The sequence below is a fragment of the Aethalodelphis obliquidens genome, unplaced genomic scaffold, assembly GCF_003676395.1.
Source record: "Aethalodelphis obliquidens isolate GAN/ISIS:26980383/991018 unplaced genomic scaffold, ASM367639v1 scaffold23, whole genome shotgun sequence".
NCBI classification, from domain to species: Eukaryota; Metazoa; Chordata; class Mammalia; order Artiodactyla; family Delphinidae; genus Aethalodelphis; species Aethalodelphis obliquidens.
In genome coordinates, this window is record NW_020837967.1 from 14,921,851 (window position 1) to 14,947,785 (window position 25,935).

The 25,935-nt window shown below is 43.5% G+C and overlaps 1 protein-coding gene across 1 annotated transcript in view; it reads right to left on the bottom strand.

Annotated features, from left to right (window-relative positions):
• CUNH10orf67 (chromosome unknown C10orf67 homolog) overlaps positions 1–25,935 on the bottom strand; it is a 118,947-nt gene that overhangs the window by 92,811 nt on the left and 201 nt on the right. The window contains exon 2 of the mRNA XM_027121492.1: positions 2,035–2,155. Within this exon, the coding sequence (XP_026977293.1) occupies positions 2,035–2,155 (121 nt within the window). The remainder of the gene's footprint in view (positions 1–2,034; positions 2,156–25,935) is intronic.

The following is a 25,935-nucleotide window of genomic DNA, read 5'->3' on the forward strand; positions in this document are numbered from 1 at the left end:
TCAAAATCATGGTGTAACTGGTAGCATCCCTGGTCTAGGCACTGAAGTAAAAAGAGGAGGGCAAGAAAGAAAGAGAGGAAGGAAAGAGGGACAGGATGAGGAAGAGGTAAAGTGGCAGACATTGCATCGGAACTGTGCCTTAAAGGTTGCCCAAAGCGGCCACCCAATATTTCCACCTAAATTCTACTGACCGGAACTTACTCATTTAGACGCTAGTTGCAAAGGAATAAAGTTATAACACTTTTCTGAAGGCATAAAAGAAGACAATAAATTGGGACGTAAGTGGGAAAAGAGACATCCTCAAAAGTGGGAGTGTAAATTGGTATAATTTCTATGCAGGGCAACTTGGCAACATCCCTCACAATGACTAATGCATGCATCCTCTGACTCAGACATTTCACTTTTAAGAATTTACATCCCAGTTTTACTGGCATGTGAGTATGTACAGAATTATTCATTGCAGTAAAAGATGTGAAACAACCAAAATGATGTCCATCAGTAGGAGGATAGCTAAATAAATGATGCCAGTTTGTGATACAATGTACTTGTAAAATAGATGAGGAATCTCTTTACGTACCAACGTACATAAATGATTTCCAAGTTATGTTGTTAAGTGAAAAAACAGAAGCAAAGCAACCTGAAGTATTTGTAGTAGTATGCCACCCTATGTCACAGTTTTATTGATTAGGACTTTTAATAATAACTCTTGATATCTAATGTGTATGAAATGTTCTGTTTCTTTACAATCGAAAAGGCCCCAAAGCTTTGCTGTACAGAGAAATAAACACATCATTGTAAATCAATTATACTTCAATAAAATTAAAAAAAAATTTTTTTAAAGCCCCAAAGGAAATATGATAGAATACGGAGATCTGAAAAAGCTGTATGGTAGTACAGGGGAGCAAAATCTGCCACCTCAAATTGCGTCTCTTTGGCATGAGGATTTATTTAGGCTGATTATTTTTAAGGCCCCAAAGACTCAGGAAGAAACTTTGACCTTCCCCATAACTTCCTAGAAGAATGCAGATAGCGGACCTGTTCCAGGAAGGGAGCTAGCACCATAGATAACTATAGTATAATATGCACTAGCTGTGTAGACTGGGAGGAACCTAGCAAAGTCAGCTAAAATTCGTCTCTGTGTCCCACTGTCTCTGCATGGCCCTGCAAACATTTGTTTACCAAATATTTGCTTTTCCTTCTTCATGTGAATTGTCTTCCTCTCCTACGAAGTCCCAAACCACTATCCTCAACATCCTCTTTTGTCTTTGGCTGAAGGTGAGAGCTTTGGCTATTTTGGCAAGTTACTCAGTTTTCCTGGGTCTCTCCCACATATATGCTATTAAATTTTTGTTGGATTTTCTCCTGTTAATCTGTCTCATGTCAATTTAATTCTTAGACCAGCCAGAAGAACCTAGAGGGACAGAGGAAAATTTCTTCCTCCCTGACCATGGGTGACACAGTTATTCACTACTGTATATTATTCTTGACATTTTTCTATATGCCAAAAATATTTTGTAATTTTTTAAAATATCGTAAATAGTAAATGTTCACAGATGTCAAAAGAATTCCAAAGAGAGTAAGAAAACATTTCACTAAACAAGTTAACATATATGAGCATGACATAAATATGACACAAATGAAGTAGTAGTTTATACTAATAATTTTATTTTATTTTACTTTGCGGTACGCGGGCCTCTCACTGCTTGTAGCCTCTCCCGCTGCGGAGCACAGGCTCCGGACGCACAGGCTCAGCAGCCACGGCTCACGGGCCCAGCCGCTCCGCGGCATGTGGGATCCTCCCAGACCAGGGCACGAACTCGCGTCCCCTGCATCGGCAGTCGGACTCTCAACCACTGCGCCACCAGGGAAGCCCCTATACTAATAATTTTAAAAACACACCTATCATCCAACTCAGTGTGTAAAAGATATTAATATTTTTAAAATGCTAATCATTTCACTTCTGTCAAGGAAAGACATAAAGGCAAACAGTACCCACAAATTATCTCAGAAGTTTCAAAATAAATCCAGATTTACCTGCACTAGCTTTTGTGTAGATGAACTCAACTCTTTTAATGGCAAAATCTCACTGGAATCCGTTTGAGTAGCATGGTCTGTGCTGAAAAAGCCAACCTTCAAATCATCTGAAATGTTAAATCTGAAAAAGAAAAAAAAGGGAGGAAGGAGAGATTAACTGTGGTTTATATAGTAGATATTTCCTTAAAAATATATTTAGGGAGCATATTTCATGCAAATCATATTTTACAGATTCAAAGGACTGGTGAAGTGAGGAAACCACTGAATTATCTGCTCATGACTAGGGGTTTTCCCCAGGACTCTGCTGGACTATCAGATTCTCTGGACACGAGCACATGGCTCCACTGATACACATCTTATTTCCATTTTCCGAGACATGACCAATTTATGAGCCTACTTTTAATATCTTACTTGCGTTTTATGTGTGCTTCTGCTTGAAGCCATTATAAATTATGCACGGGCATAGCAAGCAAAATTACTTTTAGATAGAGGTTCTCAAAGTGTGGTCTGAGGAACCCCTGGAGGTTCCAGGACACTCTTTCAGGGAATCCACAGGTCAAAATTATTTTCCTAACAATATTAAAATTCTATTTGCCTTCTCCATCATCATTCTCTCACAAGTGTTCAGTGGAGTTTTCCAGAGGCTACAGGTTATGTGACTGGATGACAGACTGAATGCAGAGGCCGACAGGAGAATTCAGCTATGTTCCATTAAGCCAGGCATTGAGAGAACTTGCAAAAATGTAAAGCAATGACACTATTCTCATTAAAGTTTTTGTTTTGAAAAATAGAGTTTGTTTTTCTTCAAAATACATTATTTATGCTAACACAGAATTGGTTTATCGTTATTTTAAACGTCTCTCCTTTAAAATTTCTAATGTGGTAACTCTGAATAAATATAACATAAACTAAAGCTCTTTGAGGGACCCTATAATTTTTAAGACTGTAAAGAGGTCCTGAAACCAAAACATTTGAGAACTTCTTCTTTAAGATAATCACACCACTGTACTGTATTTGATTTTAAACAGAATTCCCCCCCAAAAATCTAACTAGGAGCAAGTATTTGTAATGTCCTCCTACAGACTTTTAACTACGGGCATCTCAAACTGTAACAAGAAGGCCAGTTTTCTGGATGTACTCTGTCAATTTGACCAAACTTACCACAGCTATTGGTTTCTAAAATGTCAGGTGAAAAAAGAGAGCCGTGAAAGCTCAAGTAGAATTCCCAGACTCTTCAGCGCAGGCTCTGTAGACAGAGTGTCTGTGTTTCTACCCCTCACTTGTCTGCTGACCAGGTCGGGCAAACCGTGATGGGGGGCACCCCAGGGCAAGCCCTCTCTTTTTACCGCTGGCAGAGCCTCAGATTTATCTCCCATGGAACTCAGGGGAGGGTGATCATATTCCCAGTATCAAGGGTAACCCTCGTCTGGTCTCAGCCCACCACAGTGATCCCATTCTTCTGGTCAGATATTTTAGGGGTGGGTGTGGGACTCAGTTCTGGTGAGTGTGATGGGAGAAAAGATCTGTCGGGGGCTTGTGGGAAAGCTTTTGACACAGAAGCACCAGGGAGAGGCTTCCTCTATGACTCTGGACATTGCCACGTGTGGAAATGAGGCCAGGAACTGGCACAGTCATCTGGTGACCACAAGAGGGGCCAGCCAGAGGGCAGAGCCAGCACACAGATGACGAGCTTTTAAAAAGATGGAAATAGGGCTTCCCCGGTGGCGCAGTGGTTGAGAGTCCGCCTGCCAATGCAGGGGACGCGGGTTCGTGCCCCGGTCTGGGGGGATCCCACATGCCGTGGAGCGGCTGGGCCTGTGGGCCATGGCCGCTGAGCCTGCGCGTCCGGAGCCTGTGCTCCGCAACCGGAGAGGCCACAACAGTGAGAGGCCCGCGTACCGCAAAAAAAAAAAAAAAAAAAAGATGGAAATAATTTCGACTGCTGACTTTGTTTAGCCATTGACTCAACTCTGAAACCCATCACACTTCCGGTCTTCCTGGAATGTCATATAATAAATCAACAATTTGTCAGAGTTTCTGTCAACTGTAGCTGAAAGCATCCTAACCAATATTCGATGTGACATTATGTAAATTACTTACCCTTTCTGTGCCTTAGTTTCCTCTTATGCAAAATAAATAGTACCTATTTCATAGAGTTATTGTCAGGATAGTGAGTTGAGAAGTACTTTGAATGGTGTATATCACACAGTAAGCCTTCACGAAATGTTATCCATTTTTGGGGCTGTGACAGTGGTTGTTGCTATCACCACTATGTTTTGAAAATATCACAGTTTTTCAAATCATATACAGAGAAAACTATAAAAGCATAGCAATATTCAACCAAGAAAGGCTAAATTTAAATTTTTTTAGATTTTGATATTCACTACACTGTAATGATTTTCAACTAATCCCACTAAATTTTCAACTAACCTTCCACACACCCATCAATATTATACTGATGACAGACCTAGTCAGCAGCATTATTCAAAGCAGAGGGAGCATCCGTGATGCTGTACATCTCAATTTCAATGAAAATTTCTAGTGTTTTCCCACAAAAAACTGTAGTTTAGACTTGGCCTACTTCATTTTAGGAGGCTATTTTTTTCTCACTAACACAGTACCTTTGGGAGAGGCAATCTCCATTGGCCCAAGCGTCCCTGCACGTTCTTTCTGGGCATGCCAAGAATACAAAGGCCCTGATCACTCTTTCCTTGGGCCATTCCCGAGTTGCGTTTGCAGTGGGATGAGGCAATGTCTTTCCCCTGCCACGAAGCACGCTTGCTACTCCTTACTGCAGAAGTGGTGAACCCCCCAAGCTCAGGGATCCTCTCCTTGAATACAACTCACTACTGTATAGGCATCCATGGTAGGTCTTTTGTGACATCCTCATGGAACTTAGGGGGCATGGGGAATCAATGCAAATAAACATGAATCACTAATACTGCTTTTGCCATGATGAAGCCCTTTGTCTCTGACCCAGGAGTCATGTCGTCTGCCAACAGCCATGAAACAGTAACAAGCAAACATATTAGCGTGTAAGGAGGGTAAGATCTCACACACTGCAGAGTCCTTGACAAGTACCTGACCCATAAAATCCTCTTGATAAATGCTTGTTGTATTCAATTCCTTAAAAAAAACAAAAAAACTAAGATACAGCAATTAACTGAAAAGATCACCAGTATTTAAGGCTTTGTCTATCTAAAATCTATAACCATTTTTGAAAATAACTTGTGAAAACCACTACTAAATTATAATCACTATGTTAAAATTAAATATGTATAATATTGTACTGAACTATAGAAATGGATGAATCATATGATCAATTATGATAAAAAATTTTTAATGTACTTTTTAAAGCAATTTATAACAAATAGGAGAAACCAACTTTTAAGTGGTGATGACATAAAATTTCAGGGAAAATGTTCTTGGTACTTTTCAAAACTGACAAATATTGATGACAAACTGTCCATGTGGTACATTTTTTTCTAGAATATGTGTTTTAGAAATTTTAACGAAATTCCTTTATGATACATTTGGGAATCTTTTAAAACATGAAATAAAAATAAAATCATTATACTTCTGAACAAGCGTCCCACAAAATACAGATAATAAACATTTCCTAAAATGACTGCGTCTCCAAATCTTTTGTCATTTTCATCTATCATTCCCATTGTTCCTAGAGGTATCTTACTAAAACTCAGGTTGTACCACTACCCCACTATGGAGGACTTTGATAGCCTTCCCCTGCTTAAGAAAATTAAACTCAATCTTCTTATTCTGACCTCCAGAATATCCAGGCAAACTACTTTTCGGAGCTTCACGCGTTTAACCAAGAATAATTGAGTACCTACTATTTGCCAGGCACTATTTTTGGCAGCAAGGATAACAGCAGTGGACAAGGCAAAGTTTTTGCTCTCGTGGAACTTACATTCTAACGGGAGAGACAACCAGTAAACAAGTAAACAAAAACATGTTACATATTCTGAGGCAGAGGTAAGCCTCATCTCTCATTAAGTATACCCCATGTACCATACTCACCTGTCACATATCTTCCTGTTAAAAGTTCCCAAAATACATCTGTACCTCGGCAGTACCTCAGCCTAGGACCAAGTTTCCCTACAGTTCTACCTATCAAAACCATACGTAGTCACTTTCTTTTCCATGTTCCTTTTCCTTCCCTTCCCTTCCCAGAGGACAGGAATCAACATGGTGGCCAATGAGATGGGTCAATTGTTCAATGATGAAAAAGGTTGGGAGCCATGCAGAGGAGAAGGCCAACAGCTCCAGTAGCCAAGGATGGAGAGTAGTTGGGAGAACAGGGGCAGCAGCACAGAGGCAGCAGGCAGAGGAGAGAGCCCAAATGGTTGGGAGATTGGATACACTGAACAAACTGAAGATGTAATGAAGATGACAGAAGTCAAGTTCTTTAGTCCCCGAAACGATATTTACAAACTTAAAAAAAGAGTAGGCTAGAATATACCTTGTGACAATGTAATGGAATTGGAAGTTCTGGCATGAGGGCATGGTTTTATAATTATGTACATAGATAGATAAATAGTTATAGGTACATATATGTGCATATGAACGTGTGCATATATCATACCTATGTACATATATTTATATACCTTTGTTTCTATTTCTGTACAATATGAGAGCCTAGAAGCAATGACACCCCAGTAACAATGAACACACTGAACACTCAGATGTTGGTTTTTAAATACCATTCTGCACTAAAAGGAACCAGGGCTTCTTGGAAAAATGGCTGGATCCCAAACTGGGATAACAAAAGTAGAAATGAGCCTGGAACATCTTGTTATTCCAGAAAGCGAGGAAATACTCAAAAAATGATGGGGACACCTGAGAATGACACAGAAACTAGATTGAAGAGATTCCCACTGGCCATATCTGGGACAATTTGAGCATCAAAATAAATGATGAGGGACTTCCCTGGTGGTGCAGTGGTTAGGAATCCGCCTGCCAATGCAGGGGACACGGGTTCGAGCCCTGGTCTGGGAAGATCCCACATGCCCTGAAGCAACTAAGCCCATGTGCCACAACTACTGAGCCTGCGCTCTAGAGCCTGCAAGCCACAGCTACTGAGCCCACATACCACAGCTACGGAAGCCCACACGCCTAGAGCCCGTGCTCTGCAACAAGAGAAGCCACCACAATGAGAAGCCCGCACACCGCAACGAAAAGTAGCCACCACTCGCCGCAACTAGAGAAAGCCCGCGCACAGCAATGAAGGCCCAATGCAGCCAAAAATAAATAAATAAAATAAATAATTTAAATAAATAAATAAATGATTAAAGTATCAGCTTACAACCTATTTAATGAAATATGAATCCAGCAGTCCACACTGACATAAATGAATGAATAAACAGATAAATGAGAATGGGAAGCTCTAGTAAATGTATTAGAAAAGAATGATGAAAACAGAATCACCATCTGGCAACCACCATAAAGGTGACTGATTAAGGTGGGAGTTATCAACGGTAGCTAGGGCTAAGCTTAGCTTAAAGGCTAAGGCTGGTCAGTGGAAGTGTTTGATTAGGAAAAGGATATTTTGTTGAAAAATTAAGAACAGGACTACCAGGACTTCCCTGGCAGTCCAGTGGTTAAGACTCCATTTCTCCAGCATTCCTGCCAAGAATGCATGACCTGAGTCTGGTTATAAGGAAACAGTAGATGGACCCAGGTAGAGCCGGTCATGCTACAGAATGTCTGTACTTTTTGAAAAAGTGTCAAGGACATGAACAACAGGGAGAGGCTGAGGAACTCTTCCTGCTGAATATGTCTGAGGGGACAGGATAGCTAAAGACAACACACACTCCTAGATAGGATCCTGGACCAGAAAGGAAAGAAAGAGTCATCGCTGGTACACTTGGCACAGCTTGAAAGGGGCTTGTTATAGGGCTGTGCAATGTCAGTCTGCTGATTTGAGAGCTGTGTTGGTCACGTAGGAAAGTATCTCTTTTAGGAAAAACACACTTGAATGCTTAGGAGTGATGGGAACCATGTCTATAGCTTGCTCTCAAAAGCTTCTAAAAAGACTGATAATAATGAATGTCTGAGTGTTTGTATGTGTGTGTGAATGTGTACAGGGGGAGAGGAGGAAGAGGAGAGAGAAAACAAATATGGTAAAATGTTAAGAATTGAAGAATCTAGGTAAAGGGGTTGTGGGAGTTCTTAGTTCTGTTCTGACAACTTTTCTGTAGATTTGAAATTATTTCAAAATAAACTATTTTTTAAAAGTCATCTGCATCCTTCAAGCAAGCTCAAATGTTACCAATTTCACCCAGTAAGAACTGTCAGTATTTTAGGCCTTAATGAACAATGAAATGTGAATTTGGAAGCAACATATACCACATTTGTGTGTGCTACTTCAGCCCGTTTTCCAAGTCACAAGTAAGGAGCCTACTTTTATTGGCGCCTACAGTAAGAGAAATCTAGATTGCAGTGCAAGCTGCTCTTCCACTTGGATGGCACGAACCAGCAGATACAGTGGGACTCTCAAGAGTGTCTGGAACAACCAGGTATGATCTGGTTGACCCTTTGGCAAGCACCCATCACAAAATCGCAGCACAGACCTCTAGGATTTTGAAGTAAATCTTATGCCGTCTTGTGTAGACGACTATCATCCTTTTGAGAAAAGAGCCTCTAGCTTGCTTCTGAGCCTTGGAAGAGACTGAATGCCTAACCATGAGTCACCAGGTGACCTTATGGCCTGGGTTTCCCAGGACAAACTGGGTTTTATCTGAACCGACAAACCATGAAGTTGGGCAAGAGCAGCTTCAATCTCTCATCAGGTGGGAGTGGCGTATAAGACACCAGACTCAGGCAGAAGGAAAGCAATTTATAGGAGTAAGTGGCCCTGTGCCTCTTCCCCCTCAATCCACAGCTATGGCCTCATGGGAAGTTCTGGATGACGAGCTGAGGAAGAAAAAACTCAAGGCTGGTTAACGATGGAGCTGCCACCAGAAGGTGGATACCTGCCATCTTACAGGCTCACTCGGAGGTGACCCTGAAGAATAGTCAGAAGAAAAATCCTCCCACTGAACAGAACCTGAAGTAGTACATTTAGTTTACTACTTTTTCTGGATGAGAAATGGCCAGAACCACACATTTGTATTAATTTATGGGTAGTTGCTAAAGGCTTAACTGGATGGTCAGGAACTTGGAAGGAACAAGATTGAGAGACTGGTGACAAGCAAGTCTAAAGGAGAGTACCATGGATGAGGCTTTAAGAATGGGTACGGGCTGTAAAAATGTTGTGCCCCATGTGAATGCTCACATATGATCCACTGCAGAAAAAGTGCTCAGTAATCAGGTAGGCAACAAGACACACCCTGTGGATATCAGTCAGTTTCCACAGCCACCCCAGTTCTCACTCAATCGCCCTTCAACAAAATGGCCATGGTGGCAGGGATGGAGTTCAAAAAAATGGACTTTTCCTTATCAAGGCTGGCCTGACTGCTGCAAGCCCTGAGGGCCTAATCAGCCCATGTACAGAGCCCCTAATATGGCCATATTTACTAGTGAGGATAGCCAGCCACCTGGTGGCAGGTTGATAACATTGAACCTCTCCCATCATCCTCATTGGGATAGACATATGCTGGATACGGATTTGCATTCCCTGACCATGACGCCATCTACCAGAACTGAGGCAGGAGACAGATGGGCCCCAGGCTGAGCAGCTGGGGTTTGTCCCCTGTGGACAGATACTCCAAGTTGACGAGGAGGAACTGAGCCCTGCCCAGATAAGAGGCCATATATTTCTCATTCTTGAGGTCAAGGAGACCCTCCTGACTATACAAGAGCAGAAAGGCTCCTTGGAGGTCAAAAGGGAGTGACGTCAACCTACCCACAGGCCTCTTCACTAGAATCCATCTTGGCTAAGAGATGCACACACACAGGGGAGGACCCTGAGATAAAACAAATACGGACTTAGAAGCACACAAAGCAAGTTGATTGGCCGAAGGAAACCCGGAAGAAAGGCCCCATATAAGTGATTCAAACTACCACGAGGGCACGACTCTCTCTCTCTGAGGCCGCCTATGTGTCTATCCACACGTACTCTTTTTCCTCCTAATAAACACTTTGTTTCACTACTTCCCATTTCTTTGTGGAAATTCACTTTCTGCAAAGCCGTACAGGCCAGGGCCTTGTCACTGGCCACTGTTCCCTGGTGGTCTAGTGGCTAGGATTTGGGGCTCTCACTTCAGAAGCCTGACTTCAATCTTTGGCCGGGAACCAAAATCCTGCTTCATGCCACTGCAGGCCGAGGCCACCTGAGATCAGAACCGTCATCCACTGATTCACAGAAGGCCTTACCCACCATCATGACACCGGGCATGGTGTCACTTCTAATCAAGGTACTCTATTTCACAGCAAAAGAATACAGCAACGGACTCATGCCCATGGAACTCACTGGTCTTATAAGCAGATAAGGCAGGAGGGTTCATGAAGAAAGAGAGCCAGGCATGGCTTTCTTGACATAAGAGAAGCCTTTTTTGGCCTAAGCCATTTTGTGATCTAAGCCTGGCCACAATACTTTCCCTTGAACAGGTCTCCATAATTAATGACCTTACCAGAAGTGAGGGAAATGCAGGAACAAAGGAAATGCAGTCAAGAAACAATAGGTCAGGATCGTAGGGAAGATGGCGGAAGATTAAGATGCGGAGATCACCTTCCTCCCCACAGATACACCAGAAATACATCTACACGTGGAACAACTCCTACAGAACACCTACTGAATGCTGGCAGAAGACCTCAGACCTCCCAAAAGGCAAGAAACTCCCCACGTACCTGGGTAGGGCAAAAGAAAAAAGAATAAACAGAGACAAAAGGATAGGGACGGTACCTGCACCAGCGGGAGGGAGCTGTGAAGGAGGAAAAGTTTCCACACACTAGGAAGCCCCTTCGCAGGAGGAGACTGCGGGTGGCGGAGGCGGGGAGCTACGGCGCCGCGGAGGAGAGCGCAGCAACAGGGGTGCGGACGGCAAAGCGGGGAGATTCCCGCACAGAGGGTCAGGGCCGACCGGCACTCACCAGCCCGAGAGGCTTGTCTGCTAACCCGCCGCGGCGGGCGGGGCTGCGAGCTGAGGCTCGGGCTTCAGTCGGAGCGCCGGGAGAGGACTGGGCTTGGTGGCGGGAACACAGCCTGAAGGGGCTAGTGCGCCACGGCTGGCCGGGAGGGAGTCCGGGGAAAAGTCTGGACCTGCCGTAGAGGCAAGAGACTTTTTCTTCCCTCTTTGTTTCCTCTTTGGTGCACGAGGAGAGGGGATTAAGAGCGCTGCTTAAAGGAGCTCCAGAGACGGGCGCGAGCCGCGGCTAACAGCGCGGACCCCAGAGACGGGCATGAGACGCTAAGGCTGCTGTTGCCGCCACCAAGAAGCCTGTGTGCGAGCACAGGTCACTCTCCACACCCCCACTTCCGGGGAGCCTGTGCAGCCCGCCACTGCCAGGGTCCCGGGATCCAGGGAAAACTCACCCAGAAGAACGCACGGCGCGCCTCAGGCTGGTGCAACGTCACGCCGGCCGCTGCTGCCACAGGCCCGCCCCGCGCTGCGTGCCCCTCCCTCCCCACCCCCACCCCCACCCCCGCCAGCCTGAGTGAGCCAGAGACCCCGAAGCAGCTGCTCCTTTAACCCCGTCCTGCCTGAGTGAAGAACAGACGCCCTCCAGCGACCTACACACAGAGGCGGGGCCAAATCCAAAGCTGAGCCCCGGGAGCTGTGAGAACGAAGAAGAGAAAGGGAAATCTCTCCCAGCAGCCTCAGAAGCAGCGGATTAAAGCTCCACAATCAATTTGATGTACCCTGCATCTGTGGAATACATGAATAGACAAACGAATCATCCCAAATTGAGGAGGTGGACTCTGAGAGCAAGATTTATGATTTTTTTTTCCCCTTTTCCTCTTTTTGTGAGTGTGTATGTGTATGCTTCTGTGTGAGATTTTGTCTGTATAGCTTTGCTTCCACCATGTGTCCTAGGGTTCTATCCGTCCGTTTTTTTTCTTAAAAAAATGTTTTTTCTTAATAATTATTTTTATTTTAATAACTTTATTTTACTTTAGTTTCTTTCTTTCCTTCCTTCCCTCCTCCCTCCCTTCCTCCTTTCCTTCCTTCCTCCCTCCTTTCTTTCTTTCTTTCCTTCCTTCCTTCCTTTCTTTCTTCTCTTTCTCCCTTTTATTCTGAGCCATGTGGATGAAAGGCTCTTGGTGCTGTAGCCAGGAGTCAGTGCTGTGCCTCTGAGGTGGGAGAGCCAACTTCAGGACACTGGTCCACAAGAGACCTCCCAGCTCCACATAATATCAAACGGTGAAAATCTCCCAGAGATCTCCATCTCAACACCAGCACCCAGCTTCACTCAACGACCAGCAAGCTACAGTGCTGAACACCCTATGCCAAACAACTAGCAAGGCAGGAACACAACACCGCCCATTAGCAGAGAGGCTGCCTAAAATCATAATAAGTCCACAGGCACCCCAAAACACACTACCAGACGTGGACCTGCCCACCAGAAAGACAAGATCCAGCCTCATCCACCAAAACACAGGCACTAGTCCCCTCCACCAGGAAGCCTACACAACCCACTGAACCAACCTTAGCCACTGGGGACAGACACCAAAAACAACGGGAACTACGAACCTGCTGCCTGCAAAAAGGAGACCCCAAACACAGTAAGATAAGCAAAATGAGAAGACAGAAAAACACACCGCAGATGAAGGAGCAAGATAAAAACCCACCAGACCTAACAAATGAAGAGGAAATAGGCAGTCTACCTGAGAAAGAATTCAGAATAATGATAGTAAAGATGATCCAAAATCTTGGAAATAGAATAGACAAAATGCAAGAAACATTTAACAAGGACCTAGAAGAACTAAAGATGAAACAAACAATGATGAACAACACAATAAATGAAATTAAAAATACTCTAGATGGGATCAATAGCAGACTAACTGAGTCAGAAGAACGGATAAGTGACCTGGAAGATAAAATAGTGGAAATAACTACTGCAGAGCAGAATAAAGAAAAAAGAATGAAAAGAACTGAGGACAGTCTCAGAGACCTCTGGGACAACATTAAACGCACCAACATTCGAATTATAGGGGTTCCAGAAGAAGAAGAGAAAAAGAAAGGGACTGAGAAAATATTTGAAGAGATTATAGTTGAAAACTTCCCTAATATGGGAAAGGAAATAGTTAATCAAGTCCAGTAAGCACAGAGAGTCCCATACAGGATAAATCCAAGGAGAAATACGCCAAGACACATATTAATCAAACTGTCAAAAATTAAATACAAAGAAAGCATATTAAAAGCAGCAAGGGAAAAACAACACATAACACACAAGGGAATCCCCATAAGGTTAACAGCTGATCTTTCAGCAGAAACTCTGCAAGCCAGAAGGGACTGGCAGGACATATTTAAAGTGATGAAGGAGAAAAACCTGCAACCAAGATTACTCTACCCAGCAAGGATCTCATTCAGAATTGATGGAGAAATTAAAACCTTTACTGACAAGCAAAAGCTGAGAGAGTTCAGCACCACCAAACCAGCTTTACAACAAATGCTAAAGGAACTTCTCTAGGCAAGAAACACAAGAGAAGGAAAAGACCTACAATAACGAACCCAAAACAATTAAGAAAATGGGAATAGGAACATACATATCGATAATTACCTTAAATGTAAATAGACTAAATGCTGCCACCAAAAGACACAGATTGGCTGAAAGGATACAAAAACAAGACTCATATATATGCTGTCTACAAGAGACCCATTTCAGACCTAGAGACACATACAGACTGAAAGTAAGGGGATGGAAAAAGATATTCCATGCAAATGGAAACCAAAAGAAAGCTGGAGTAGCAATTCTCATATCAGACAAAATAGACTTTAAAATAAAGGCTATTACAAGAGACAAAGAAGGATACTACATAATGATCAAGGAATCGATCCAAGAAGAAGATATAACAATTGTAAATATTTATGCACCCAACATAGGAGCACCTCAATACATAAGGCAAATACTAACAGGCATAAAAGGGAAAATCGACAGTAACACACACAGTCATCGTAGGGGACTTCAACACCCCACTTTCACCAATGGACAGATCATCCAAAATGAAAATAAATAAGGAAACACAAGCTTTAAATGATACATTAAACAAGATGGACTTAATTGATATTTATAGGACATTCCATCCAAAAACAACACAATACACATTTTTCTCAAGTGCTCATGGAACATTCTCCAGGATAGATCATATCTTGGGTCACAAATCCAACCTTGGTAAATTTAAGAAAATTGAAATAGTATCAAGTATCTTTTCCAACCACAATGCTATGAGACTAGATATCAATTACAGGAAAAGATCTGTAAAAACTACAAACACATGGATGCTAAACAATACACTACTTAATAACAAAGTGATCACTGAAGAAATCAAAGAGGAAATAAAAAAATACCTAGAAACAAATTAGAATGGAGACACGACGACCCAAAACCTATGGGATGCAGCAAAAGCAGTTCTAAGAGGGAAGTTTATAAGAACACAATACTACCTTAAGAAACAGGAAACATCTTGAATAAACAACCTAACCTTGCACCTAAAGCAATTAGAGAAAGAAGAACAGAATACCCCAAAGTTAGCAGAAGGAAAGAAATCATAAAACTCAGATCAGAAATAAATGAAAAAGAAATGAAGGAAACGATAGCAAAGATCAATAAAACTAAAAGCTGGTTCTTTGAGAAGATAAACAAAATTGATAAACCATTAGCCAGACTCATCAAGAAAAAAAGGGAGAAGACTCAAATCAATAGAATTAGAAATGAAAAAGGAGAAGTAACAACTGACACTGCAGAAATACCAAAGATCATGAGAGATTACTACAAGCAACTCTATGCCAATTAAATGGACAATGTGGAAGAAATGGACAAATTCTTAGAAATGCACAGCCTGCCAAGACTGAATCAGGAAGAAATAGAAAATATGAACAGACCAATCACAAGCACTGAAATTGAAACTGTGATTAAAAATCTTCCAACGAACAAAAGCTCAGGAGCAGATGGCTTCACAGGCGAATTCTATCAAACATTTAGAGAAGAGCTAACACCTATCCTTCTCAAACTCTTCCAAAATATAGCAGAGGGAGGAACACTCCCAAACTCATTCTACGAGGCCACCATCACCCTGATACCAAAACCAGACAAGGATGTGACAAAGAAAGAAAACTACAGGCCCATATCACTGATGAACATAGATGCAAAAATCCTCAACAAAATACTAGCAAACAATCCAACAGCACATTAAAAGGATCATACACCATGATCAAGTGGGGTTTATTCCAGGAATGCAAGGATTCTTCAATATACGCAAATCAATCAACGTGATACACCATATTAACAAATTGAAGGAGAAAAACCATATGATCATCTCAATAGATACAGAGAAAGCTTTCAACAAAATTCAACACCCATTTATAATAAAAACCCTGCAGAAAGTAGGCATAGAGGGAACTTTCCTCAATATAATAAAGTCCAGATATGACAAACCCACAGCCAACATTGTCCTCAATGGTGAAAAACTGAAAGCATTTCCACTAAGATCAGGAACAAGATAAGGTTGCCCACTCTCACCACTCTTATTCAACATAGTTTTGGAAGTTTTAGCCACAGCAATCAGAGAAGAAAAGGAAATAAAAGGAATCCAAATCGGAAAAGAAGAAGTAAAGCTGTCACTGTTTTGCAGATGACATGATACTATACATAGAGAATCCTAAAGATTCTGATTCACTTTGTTATATAGCAGAAACTAACACACCATTGTAAAGCAATTATACTCCAATAAAGATGTAAAAAAAAAAAAAAGAAACAATAGGTCAGTGATAAAACAGGGTCCTAGTTCCTCCTCAAGAGACATACATAATAATATATCTTTGAGTTCTGCAGGAACTAAGGCCTCCACCCAGGTGGAGGATGGAATGATGACCTTGACCCTCTTGACTTCAATCAACTAAAGCTTGGACTCTGTCAACTTCTGCCCTAATTCTACGCTGAATTCTCTTCTACTCACGTCCCTTCATGAATATGCATGTACCCTTACCTTAAAACTTCCCCAATCTTGCTGTTTGGGGAGTCATTGCTTTGGGAAAGATCCCTGGTGTTCTCCTTACTTGCTGCAAGTAATAAATCATTCCTTCTCCCAATCTTTTGCTTGGTTGTGTCTTTTGGCTCAACACCCACCAAGAGGTGAACCCAGTTTTGGGGTAACAGTCTCATCATATATGCCATACCCAGTAGAGCTGACCTAGTGGAAAGGTAGAATGGCTTATTGAAGACTCAGTCATGGCATTTGAGAGACAAATCCACGAAAGGATGTGGTTCTGTCTTATAGGATGTAGTACATGCTTTCAAAGGGGAGCAGAATTTGCCACCCCCAAATATGCCTCTTTGACATAAGGATTATGTTGAGCTAGTTATTTTAAAGAAACTACAGGACTTACCTGGTGTCGCAGTTGTTAAGAATCCTCCTGCCAATGCAGGGGACATGGGTTCTAGCCCTGGTCCGGGAAGATCCCACAAGCCGCAGAGCAACTACTACTGTGTTGCCACAACTACTGAGCCTGCACTCTAGAGCCTGTGAGCCACAACTACTGAGCCCACGTGCCACAATTACTGAAGCCCATGTGCCTAGAGCCTGTGCTCCGCAGCAAGAGAAGCCACTGCAATGAGAAGCCTGGGCACCGCAACAAAGAGTAGCCCCTGCTCACCACAACTAGAGAAAGCCCGTGCGCAGCAACGAGGACCCAACGCAGCCATAAATAAATAAATAAATTTATTAAATAAATAAAATGGTAAAATATTAAAAAAAAAAAAGAAACTACACACACGGGAGAAGCTCTGAAAACAGAATAAAAGTTACCCTTTTGTAAGAGACATTTACATTTGTAAGGAAAATCTCTGTTGTAAGCTTGTCTTCCTGGCTGTACCGGGAAGAAGAGAATGACTAAACCTCTGGAAACTCTTATCAATGTAGAAGGACATGGACTTAAAGCTGCATAACAACCATCCCCTTGTTTGCCGTGCCATCCTCACCCTCAACATCTTCTTTTGTGTTTAGCTGGAGATGATATTTAAGGTGGTGGCATGGGCCATTTCAGGGAGTTATTCAGTTTTCCTGGGTATCTCTCTTGTATACAGGAGGTATACATGTTATTAAACTTCTGTTGGTGGTATTTTTTTTTCTCCAGTTAATCTGTCTTTTTTTACAGGGTGGGGTCGGGGGGGCTCTCAGCCAATAACATAGAAAGGGTAGAAGGAAAATTGTTAGGGGAACCACTGACTGAAACCGCCCACCCTGGCCAGACAAGATAGTAGCCACTTTCATGAGTTTCTTGACAACAGGAGGTCCTGGTAAGGAACGTGGAACTAACAAGCTACCACAACCCGGAAGAATTCGGGAAAGGTCAAAAGGAGAGAGGAGATGCTAAGCCCATATGTCCTACCAACCTCCCAGAATCCTTCTCGCTGGACTCCGTCTTGACTGAGCAATGAGTGCACCACCAGGAAGGACCCTGAGTCAGAATGACTGGCCAGAGACAACCCGGAAACTAACCCCATTACCTTAGAACCCGATACTGCAAGCCACATGGCAGAGCAGCTCTCCTATGTTCCCTCACCCTGCTGCTCTCCACCCAGTCACCCCTTCCCAATAAAGTCTCTTGCTTTGCCAACACGTGTGTCTCCTCGGACAATTCATTTCTTAGTGTTAGACAAGAGCCCACTCCCGGGCCCTGGAAGGGGTCCCCCTTCCTGCAACAAAATTACTTTTCTTCCTCTACACTTTGAATCAGTACAAGACGCCATCTCTCCCACAGCCACAGGTCCAGAGATTGAGGGGTAAAAGGGGAAGAGGATCCTCTCACTCTTACACCTAATAATCCACCCCTAAAATCACTGCTTTCCTGTCCCAGCAACTTCATGATCTGCTGGCTTGGAGGTCTTAGTTCCCAAGGGGAGAATGTTTCTACCAGGAAGCACAACAATGTTTCCACTGAATTAGATGAGAGTGAATTGACCTGGTACCTGGCCACACTGCATGATCCTTACGCCACTAAACCAAAGGCAGAGAAAGGGGGCACTCTACTGGTTGAAATGATTAATTCGCATTATCAAGAGTAAAACAGGTTGTTGGTACACAGTGGAGTCAAGAACTATGTCTGGAACCCAGGAGTTTCTCTGGAGTAACTCTCAGCATTTCCATGTCCAACAGCAAAGATGAATGGAAAAATACAGCAACCCCCCAAAATCAGACAGGACTTTTGAGGACTCAGGACCTTCAAGAATGACGATATGGATCTCCCAGCTATGTATAGAACCTTGGCTTGCCTGTATCTTTCACCAAGTTCCTTGGCCACTCAACAAGCCATGCCCATGTGAAACGGAGAAGGACCCTATGGTGCTTGCCCCCCATGTCCTCAGGTTGCATTTTGTCTGTGGAAAAACTTTAGCCAAAGAATAAGTTTAATCAGAGAAGTGAGAAAATTCAGAAACAGAGGAAAACAGTCACAGGAGACCAAATAATAGTAGTTTAGTCAGTAAGCAAAGTCAAGGACCTTTAGTTCCTCCTTAAGGGCTATAGGTAATATTCTGAGCCATATCCTGTGAGCTGTCTTATACTGAAACCCTCACCAGGTGAGGTGAGGACCTAACTACGTGAGGACCAGGCTGTAGCCATGACATACGCTGCCACAATTCCAAGAATTGGCCTCAAAGAAATGGAAACAAACCGACCCTGGAACTGAAGATTAACTGTACCTAAAACAATCAGAGACGATGCAGGTCAGACCACTGATGACCAATTTCAAGATGACTGTCAGAGCTGACTGCGCTGTTTCTGCAGGTAGCCGCCTTGCTCTGTCTATAAAGGCTCTTGCTTCCTGATTGTCGGAGTTGGATGCGAGTCGGCCTTTGAACAGGCGTCCGCCCTCCCTGCCTCCAGTTGCGGGCCTCCGAAATAAAGCAACCTTTCCTTTCCTACCGACCCTTGTCTCTCGACAATTGGCTTTCCAGCAGCGAGCAGCCGGACCTTGGTAACACATGGACCAGCTCTTGTTACCAGGAAGAGCTAAATCAGACTCCATGTTGGATCTGTTTCTTTTATTTTAACCTTTGCTTCCCGTTGCTTTTGTTCACTAAAAGGATACTCTCTATACATAATGGCCTGCCTTGGGGAACCCTGCCCCTCTGCCTGAATGTTAAACAAAAGTGCCTTTGTTCAGGGAAACATCCTGACCCTGTCCACTTGTGAATGGCTGCAAGAAAGAAGAAATTAACACATCCCCTCCCTGAGGCTGGCCATCCCAGGAGATATTTGCAAGACTTATGGCCTTTTTACTTTACTTCCTCACCCCCTCCCCCTCTCTGTTCCATCAAAGAAACTGGCATCCAAACCCCGATAAGATGGGTTTTTTTGGAGATATTAGTCTCCCATCTTTTCCGTCTGCGGCTTTCCGAATAAAGTCATGTTCCTTGCCTCAACACCTTGTCTCCCGATTTACTTGCCTGTGGTATGGCGAGCAGAGCGAACTTGGACTCCGTAACACTCTGGGCAGCACCCTCTGGCAGGTGTCTACCACCAGCCGCATCCTCTCCCAAGAGGTCTTAATCTCAGCATTTGGTGGGGTGGGAGCCTGCTTAGTCCCTTCTGTGCTTACGCCTCCTCTGCCCTTGGGGTCACAGCTGCATTTGCATTCACTACGACAATGCTGCTTGGGGTCTTTTATCACCTTTACCACCTTTTACTAGTTAAAAATCCTCTTTAATATTTAATAAGAAACGGGAAATGTTTGTTCCCTGTTCAAATATTGGTGAGGTTTCTGCCTCCTGTTTGGACTCTGCGTGCTACATCAATACAATAAATACAAACAACAACCTAAACTTAACCTGTTTCTTTATATTCTGCAGCGCCTCCCATTTAACAGACCTCAGTGACTCACCCTTCCAGCCCGGAAATGCAATCCTTTACCCTTTCCAACACCAAGCGGCTCCTTTTTACTACTCAGCTGCATTTTTCAATAAGCTTGACCACATATGTTCTTTCCTTTCTTCCCACTTTAAGCAAAAGATCTGTGGTAGGTGGTAAATTATGAATGTGAGTAGGTTTTATGATAAATATATAATGTTACATGTCAATTATATCTCCAAACTAGAAAAAAAAAATAGAGGTGCAAAAAAAACCCCACCCCAAATACATATATCTTCAGGATATGATTTAGAAACTTGGAATAATGTTTTCAGCTATTCCATCTGATGCCATAATATTATAGTAATACAGTATGATATTTTAAAACCAGGTTCAAGAATTTTATAGATACCTCCTCCAGGGTGTCTAGAAATAATATTAGTGCCTATTTACTGTGTTAAAGAGAAAACCACAGGCTCAAAATGGCATTACTCGTTCTAAAGCCCATGATACCAAATCTAGACTTAATACTTGACGTAATTGCAGTTTCAACCTTCCCCAGAAGTGTACTCCTAATCAACCAGTCTGGAATTTTCTGGTCAGCACCAAGAAGATAATCTGTCACGGGGGTGTGGGGGGCTCTCCATTCCGCCCCCAGAGGAAGAAGAGGCAATCTGCATGATAAAACCCCTGCCTTTCCCTTTCCGCAAAAAGATAAGCCCTAGCCTAAAAGCAATGCTTTCTTCTCCTTCACGAATAGCTCTTTTTCCTATAGAAACCTCCCATTTTGTACAACCCCCTTGGAGCACCCTTCTAATTGCTAGATAGAATGCTGCCCAATTCATGAATCACCTAATTAAACCAATTAGATCTTCAAATCTACTGGGTTGAATTTTATTTTTTAACAATTGAATGCGGACTTCCCTGGTGGTGCAGTGGTTAAGAATCCTCCTGCCAATGCAGGGGACACGGGTTCGAGCCCTGGTCCCAGAAGATCCCCCACGTGCTGCGGAGCAACTAAGCCTGCGAGCCACAACTACTGAGCCCGCGTGCTGCAACTACTGAAGCCGCACGCCTAGAGCCCGTGCTCTGCAACAAGAGAAGCCACCGCAATGAGAAGCCCGGGCACCGCAACGAAGAGTAGCCCCCGCTGGCCGCAGCTAGAGAAAGCCCGCACGCAGCAACGAAGACCCAACGCAGCTAAAAAAAAAACCAAAACAAAACAATTGAACGCTTAACTTGTCCCATGTGCTTAGTCAAGATATACGTCTTAATACACACACACTTTCTTCTCAGGTTATCTACCTTTCTTGTTCTGAAGATATGGAAGCTGAGGCTCAAAGATTGTAAGTACAGTAAATCCCCTAATACGAACCTTCAAGTTGAGAAGGTTAATCTAAAAATCACAAGCCTGGGAATTCCCTGGTGGTCCAGTGGTTAGGACCCCACGCTCTCACTGCCAAGGGTGCTGGTTCAATCCCTGGATGGGCAACTATGATCCCACAAGCCACATGGCATGGCCAACAAAAACCAAACAAAAAACCACAAGCCTTAAGTGACAGAGTCTTACCCTCCATCCCTGGTGAGAACAGGCCTATGGCTCTACTATCCCTAACTGGTCCTAACTTTTTGAATGACTGATTTAGAGAATTCTGGCTCATTCAGAATCTAAGTGCAACATGAAAGTTCATTCTTCAGCTTCCCATCGAATTCCAAATGTGTCTAATTTTAGATAACAACCCCTCTGCCTAGAATGGAAACCAACATCACAACAAACTAAGTGGTTCCTACACAGTCCCTATTTACAGGTTTAACAATTTGATTTCTGAATGATAGCTTAGTTATTATGCATAAAATACAGTCTTGGAAAAATAGCAATTACAGGGTTTTTTCCAAACAAATTAGATACAAAATTAACATGTTAACTTATAGAAAATAGATCCATGAATATTTATTAATAGAATTCAATGACACGTCTCACTAAATCCTAGAATAATCTATCCTAACAAATGCTCATTAATGAATTAGTCAAAGAAAGTGGCATTAAAGTGCACCAAACTTTCACTATGGTGTACTGCTCAATTTTAACTAAGGAAAATATTGCTTCCACCTTTTTCCTCTTCAAAGGGCACACAACTTTGATGTGCCCCAAGGCTCACACACTGCCTGGGTGATCTGACCAAGTTTCCCAGCTCTAGATCCATCTTTGTGCCAATTACCCCCACAATGGTACAGCCATCCTGGGCCTCTCTTCTGAACTTTAGGCTTTAAAGGTAGCAGAATATGGTACCCCGAAATATGCCCCTTTAGCATAAGAATTATTTTGAGTTAATTATTTTTGAGGAACTGCAGACACAGGTGAAGCCCTGGAAACAGAGTAGAAGTTACCCCTTTGTAAGAGAAATTTACATTTATAAAGGAACTCTCCATTTGTAAGTGTCTTCCTCTCCTACCAGGAAGATGGTTCTAACTCACAAAAGAATCTTATTAAAGGAGAAGACACCCCTTTAAATCTGCATAACAGACCTTACCCTTTTTTGCTGGACTTCTTGGTAACCTCCCATAACTGGCCTCCCTCCACCCTCCATCTTTCTTTTGTATTCAGCTGAAGATGGTATTTAAAGCCGTGGCTTGGGCCATCTTGGAGTTTTACTCATTTTTCCTGGATAACTCCTAGGTATACATGAGACATGCATGTTAATAAACTTGTTTGTTTTTCCTCTTGTTAATCTTTTATAACCGGGGCTGTCTCAGCCAAGAACTCAGAAAAGTACAGGGTAAATTACTGTCCCTTCTCTAAACACTCACATAACCAACTACCAACTTAACAGCCCAGATGGATGGCTAAGAGTTACATCTGAGATATTATGTCCAAAAGTAAGCTTATGATATTCCCCCCAAGGCTATTCGTGTCCTAGTTTTCTCCATCCCAGTCCATGGCAACTCCATCCTTCCAGTTAGCCAGCTCCCACTCTGTGCCTATCAGTCCTACCTTCAACATAGATCTAGAACCTGACGAGTCTCACCACCTCCAACTCCTGCTACCACCACGGTCATTTTTCACCAAGCATATTGTCCTAGTCCCTTAACTGGTTTCTCTGTTTCTACCCCTGTCCTCACTATAGTCTCATATCAAAGCAATTGCCAGGATAATTCTGTTGAAAGATAAACCAGATTATGTCATTCCTCTCCTCCAATCCCCTCATGTCTTCCCATCTGTGACAGTGTGATTTATAATAAACATATATATATTTTGGTCTTCATCCGTGCTTCCTGCCTCACAGCAGCCCAAATCCTTGGAATTTCCTAAGCGACAAGCACCATGAGAGAACCTTTTGTTATACTGATAATATTTGGTCTTCTGTCCTCAGTTTCTGAAATAGTGGAAAAAGGTGAACGGGGTGTCTTTGGCTATTCGTGAGAAGCCCCTTTCAACCACACCTGATTTTATGGGAATGAGGTGACTTTTGAAAAGCCCCTAAGGATGGGGGGGTTGCCAGGGGAACCAACAATGATGAGAGGGTTAGAACTTTCCATCCCAACCCCCAATTCCTCTGGAGAGGGCTGGAGGTTGAATCAATCACAAAAAGTCAATGATTGCACCAATTCTGCCTATGCAGTGAAGCCTTCATAAACATCCCTGAATTACAGGGTTCAGAGAGCTTCCAGGTTGGTGAACAAGAATGAACTCATGTGCTAGGAGGGTGGCGCACCCCAAACTCCACAGGGACAGAAGCTCTCGTGCTCCAGACCCTTCCAGACCTCGCCCTATGTATCTCTTCCTCTGGCTCTTCATTCATATCCTTTAATATTCTCTGTAATAAACCAGTAACCGAGTAGGTAAACTGGATTCTTGAGTCCTGTGAGCCACTCTAGCAAATCAACTGAACTTGAGGAACCTCTGAGTTATAGCTGGTTGTCAGAAGCACAGGTGACAACCTGGACTTGCAATTGGCCTCTGAAGAGGGAGGACAGGGGCAGTCTTGTGGGACTGAGCCCTTAACCTATGGAATCTGACACTATCTCCAGTTAAACTACAGGACACAAGAACAAAATAGTGGCTACCAGTAGGGAGAGGGAAAGAGGGAGGGGCAACACAGGTGTAGGGGATTAAGAGGTACAAACTATTAAGTAAGCTACAGGATATAATGTACATGGGGAATATAGCCAATATTTTATAAGAACTGTAAGAAGAGTAACATTTAAAAATTGTGAATCACTATATTGTACACCTGTAACTTACATAATATTGTACAGCAACTATACTTCAATTAAAAATAAATAAATAAGCAAACTACAGGACACACCCAGTCAGTGTCTGCTGAGAATTGGAGAATTGCTTGGCGGTGTTGAAAAAACACATCTGACCACCTCATTCAAGGTCAATGCTGAAGTCCTTACAAGGATCTAGGTCCCAGGCCATCCGGCACCATCCCCTTACCTCTGACCTCATCTCCACTGCTCTCTCCTCCCCCCACTGCTCCAGCCTCCTGGTGACACCCACACCCACTCTCTTCTGCTTCCTGTCTTGCCTGGAACACTTTGTTCCCTGAGAGGGTTCCCCCTCCAGCCTGCAGGTCTTCCCCCCAAAGTCATCTCCAAGAAGCCTTCCTTGACCACAGTATCTAAAATTACAACCTCCTTCCCCACTCCACACACTATTTCTTCGGCTCTGTTTCCCCCTTAGCACTCACCACCACTTAACTTATTTATTATAGAGTCTGCTTGTCTATCGCTGGTTTCCTGACTAGAACTAAACTTCACAAAGGACACGCTTATGTTGGTTTGTGGACTGCTGCTTCCTCATGGGCTGATTCTTCCCTCATTCCGGGACTGCAGTCAGTACTGAGCCTCTCCCACTCACACCAGACACCTGAGAACCAGCACAGTCTACCCCCCCCCCCCCCCCCCCCCCAGCACCGCAGGTGAAGAGAAACTCACACGCGCATCAGTGGTTCCTTTGTTCACGCAACAAGCACTAACTGAGGCCCTGGCACTGTCAGTCTGGCCGCTGAGCACCGCCAGTGCGTTTTGCTGGAGAAGCTCCCCACCACGGAATGCTCCGGAACCCAGGGCAGGAAGTCATTCCTCTCAGTCAACCACTAGAACAGGTGAGACACTGTGCCCACCGAGCTTACCATCCGCTGCTGCCAATATGTATTTTCACAACCACCAATCAACCAGGTTCTGATCCCTTTTAACAAACGCACCCACTTAATACAGTTGAGCGGGGGCAGCTGGTCTGGCGGCACCATTTCACTGCGTCGGTCCCCACCACTGGGCTTTGGTCCGTTCTTCCCATTCGGGAGCGGCCTCAGTGGGCGGGGCTTGCCTCTCAGCCAGCCCACCGGGCACCACGAGGCCCTTGTCTTAGGGCCTCCACAGCAGCTAACCTAGTGCAGGCCACTTACGGATTTCAAAAGGTTTTTAGAAAGAAAAGTACCTTTTTTTTTTTTTTTTCCCAAGAAACGTCAGCTCTACATTATCCAAATAAAACTGGAGCAGAGGGGGCAAAGAAGGATTATGAGATGGAAAAACTATAGAAAAAGGTCAGTAACAGTTATATTGGCAAACACTTCTGTGGTACTATGTACGCTATATATATGACATTCTTCCAAACACTCAGATTAACTCACTGGATGCTCGCTATGAACTATTAAGGAGGCACTATGCGCCATCATCACCATCGCGGCTGTTTCCCCTTTGAGATAACGAGGCCCAGAGAAGTTAGCTAACTCGCCCAACTCTTGGGGCCTGTAGCGTGTCATTAGGATTCGAACCCAGGCAGTCTGGCTCCAGAGTCCGTGCTTAGTGTACAGTAGTACATTTTAGAAATCAAAACAGCAGCCCTGTGGCCTGGAGCCAAGAGCCCGGGGAGCGGTGGAGCGCGGGAAGGAGCGCGGGGCGCCGTGTTGACCTGAGGGAGGGGCAGG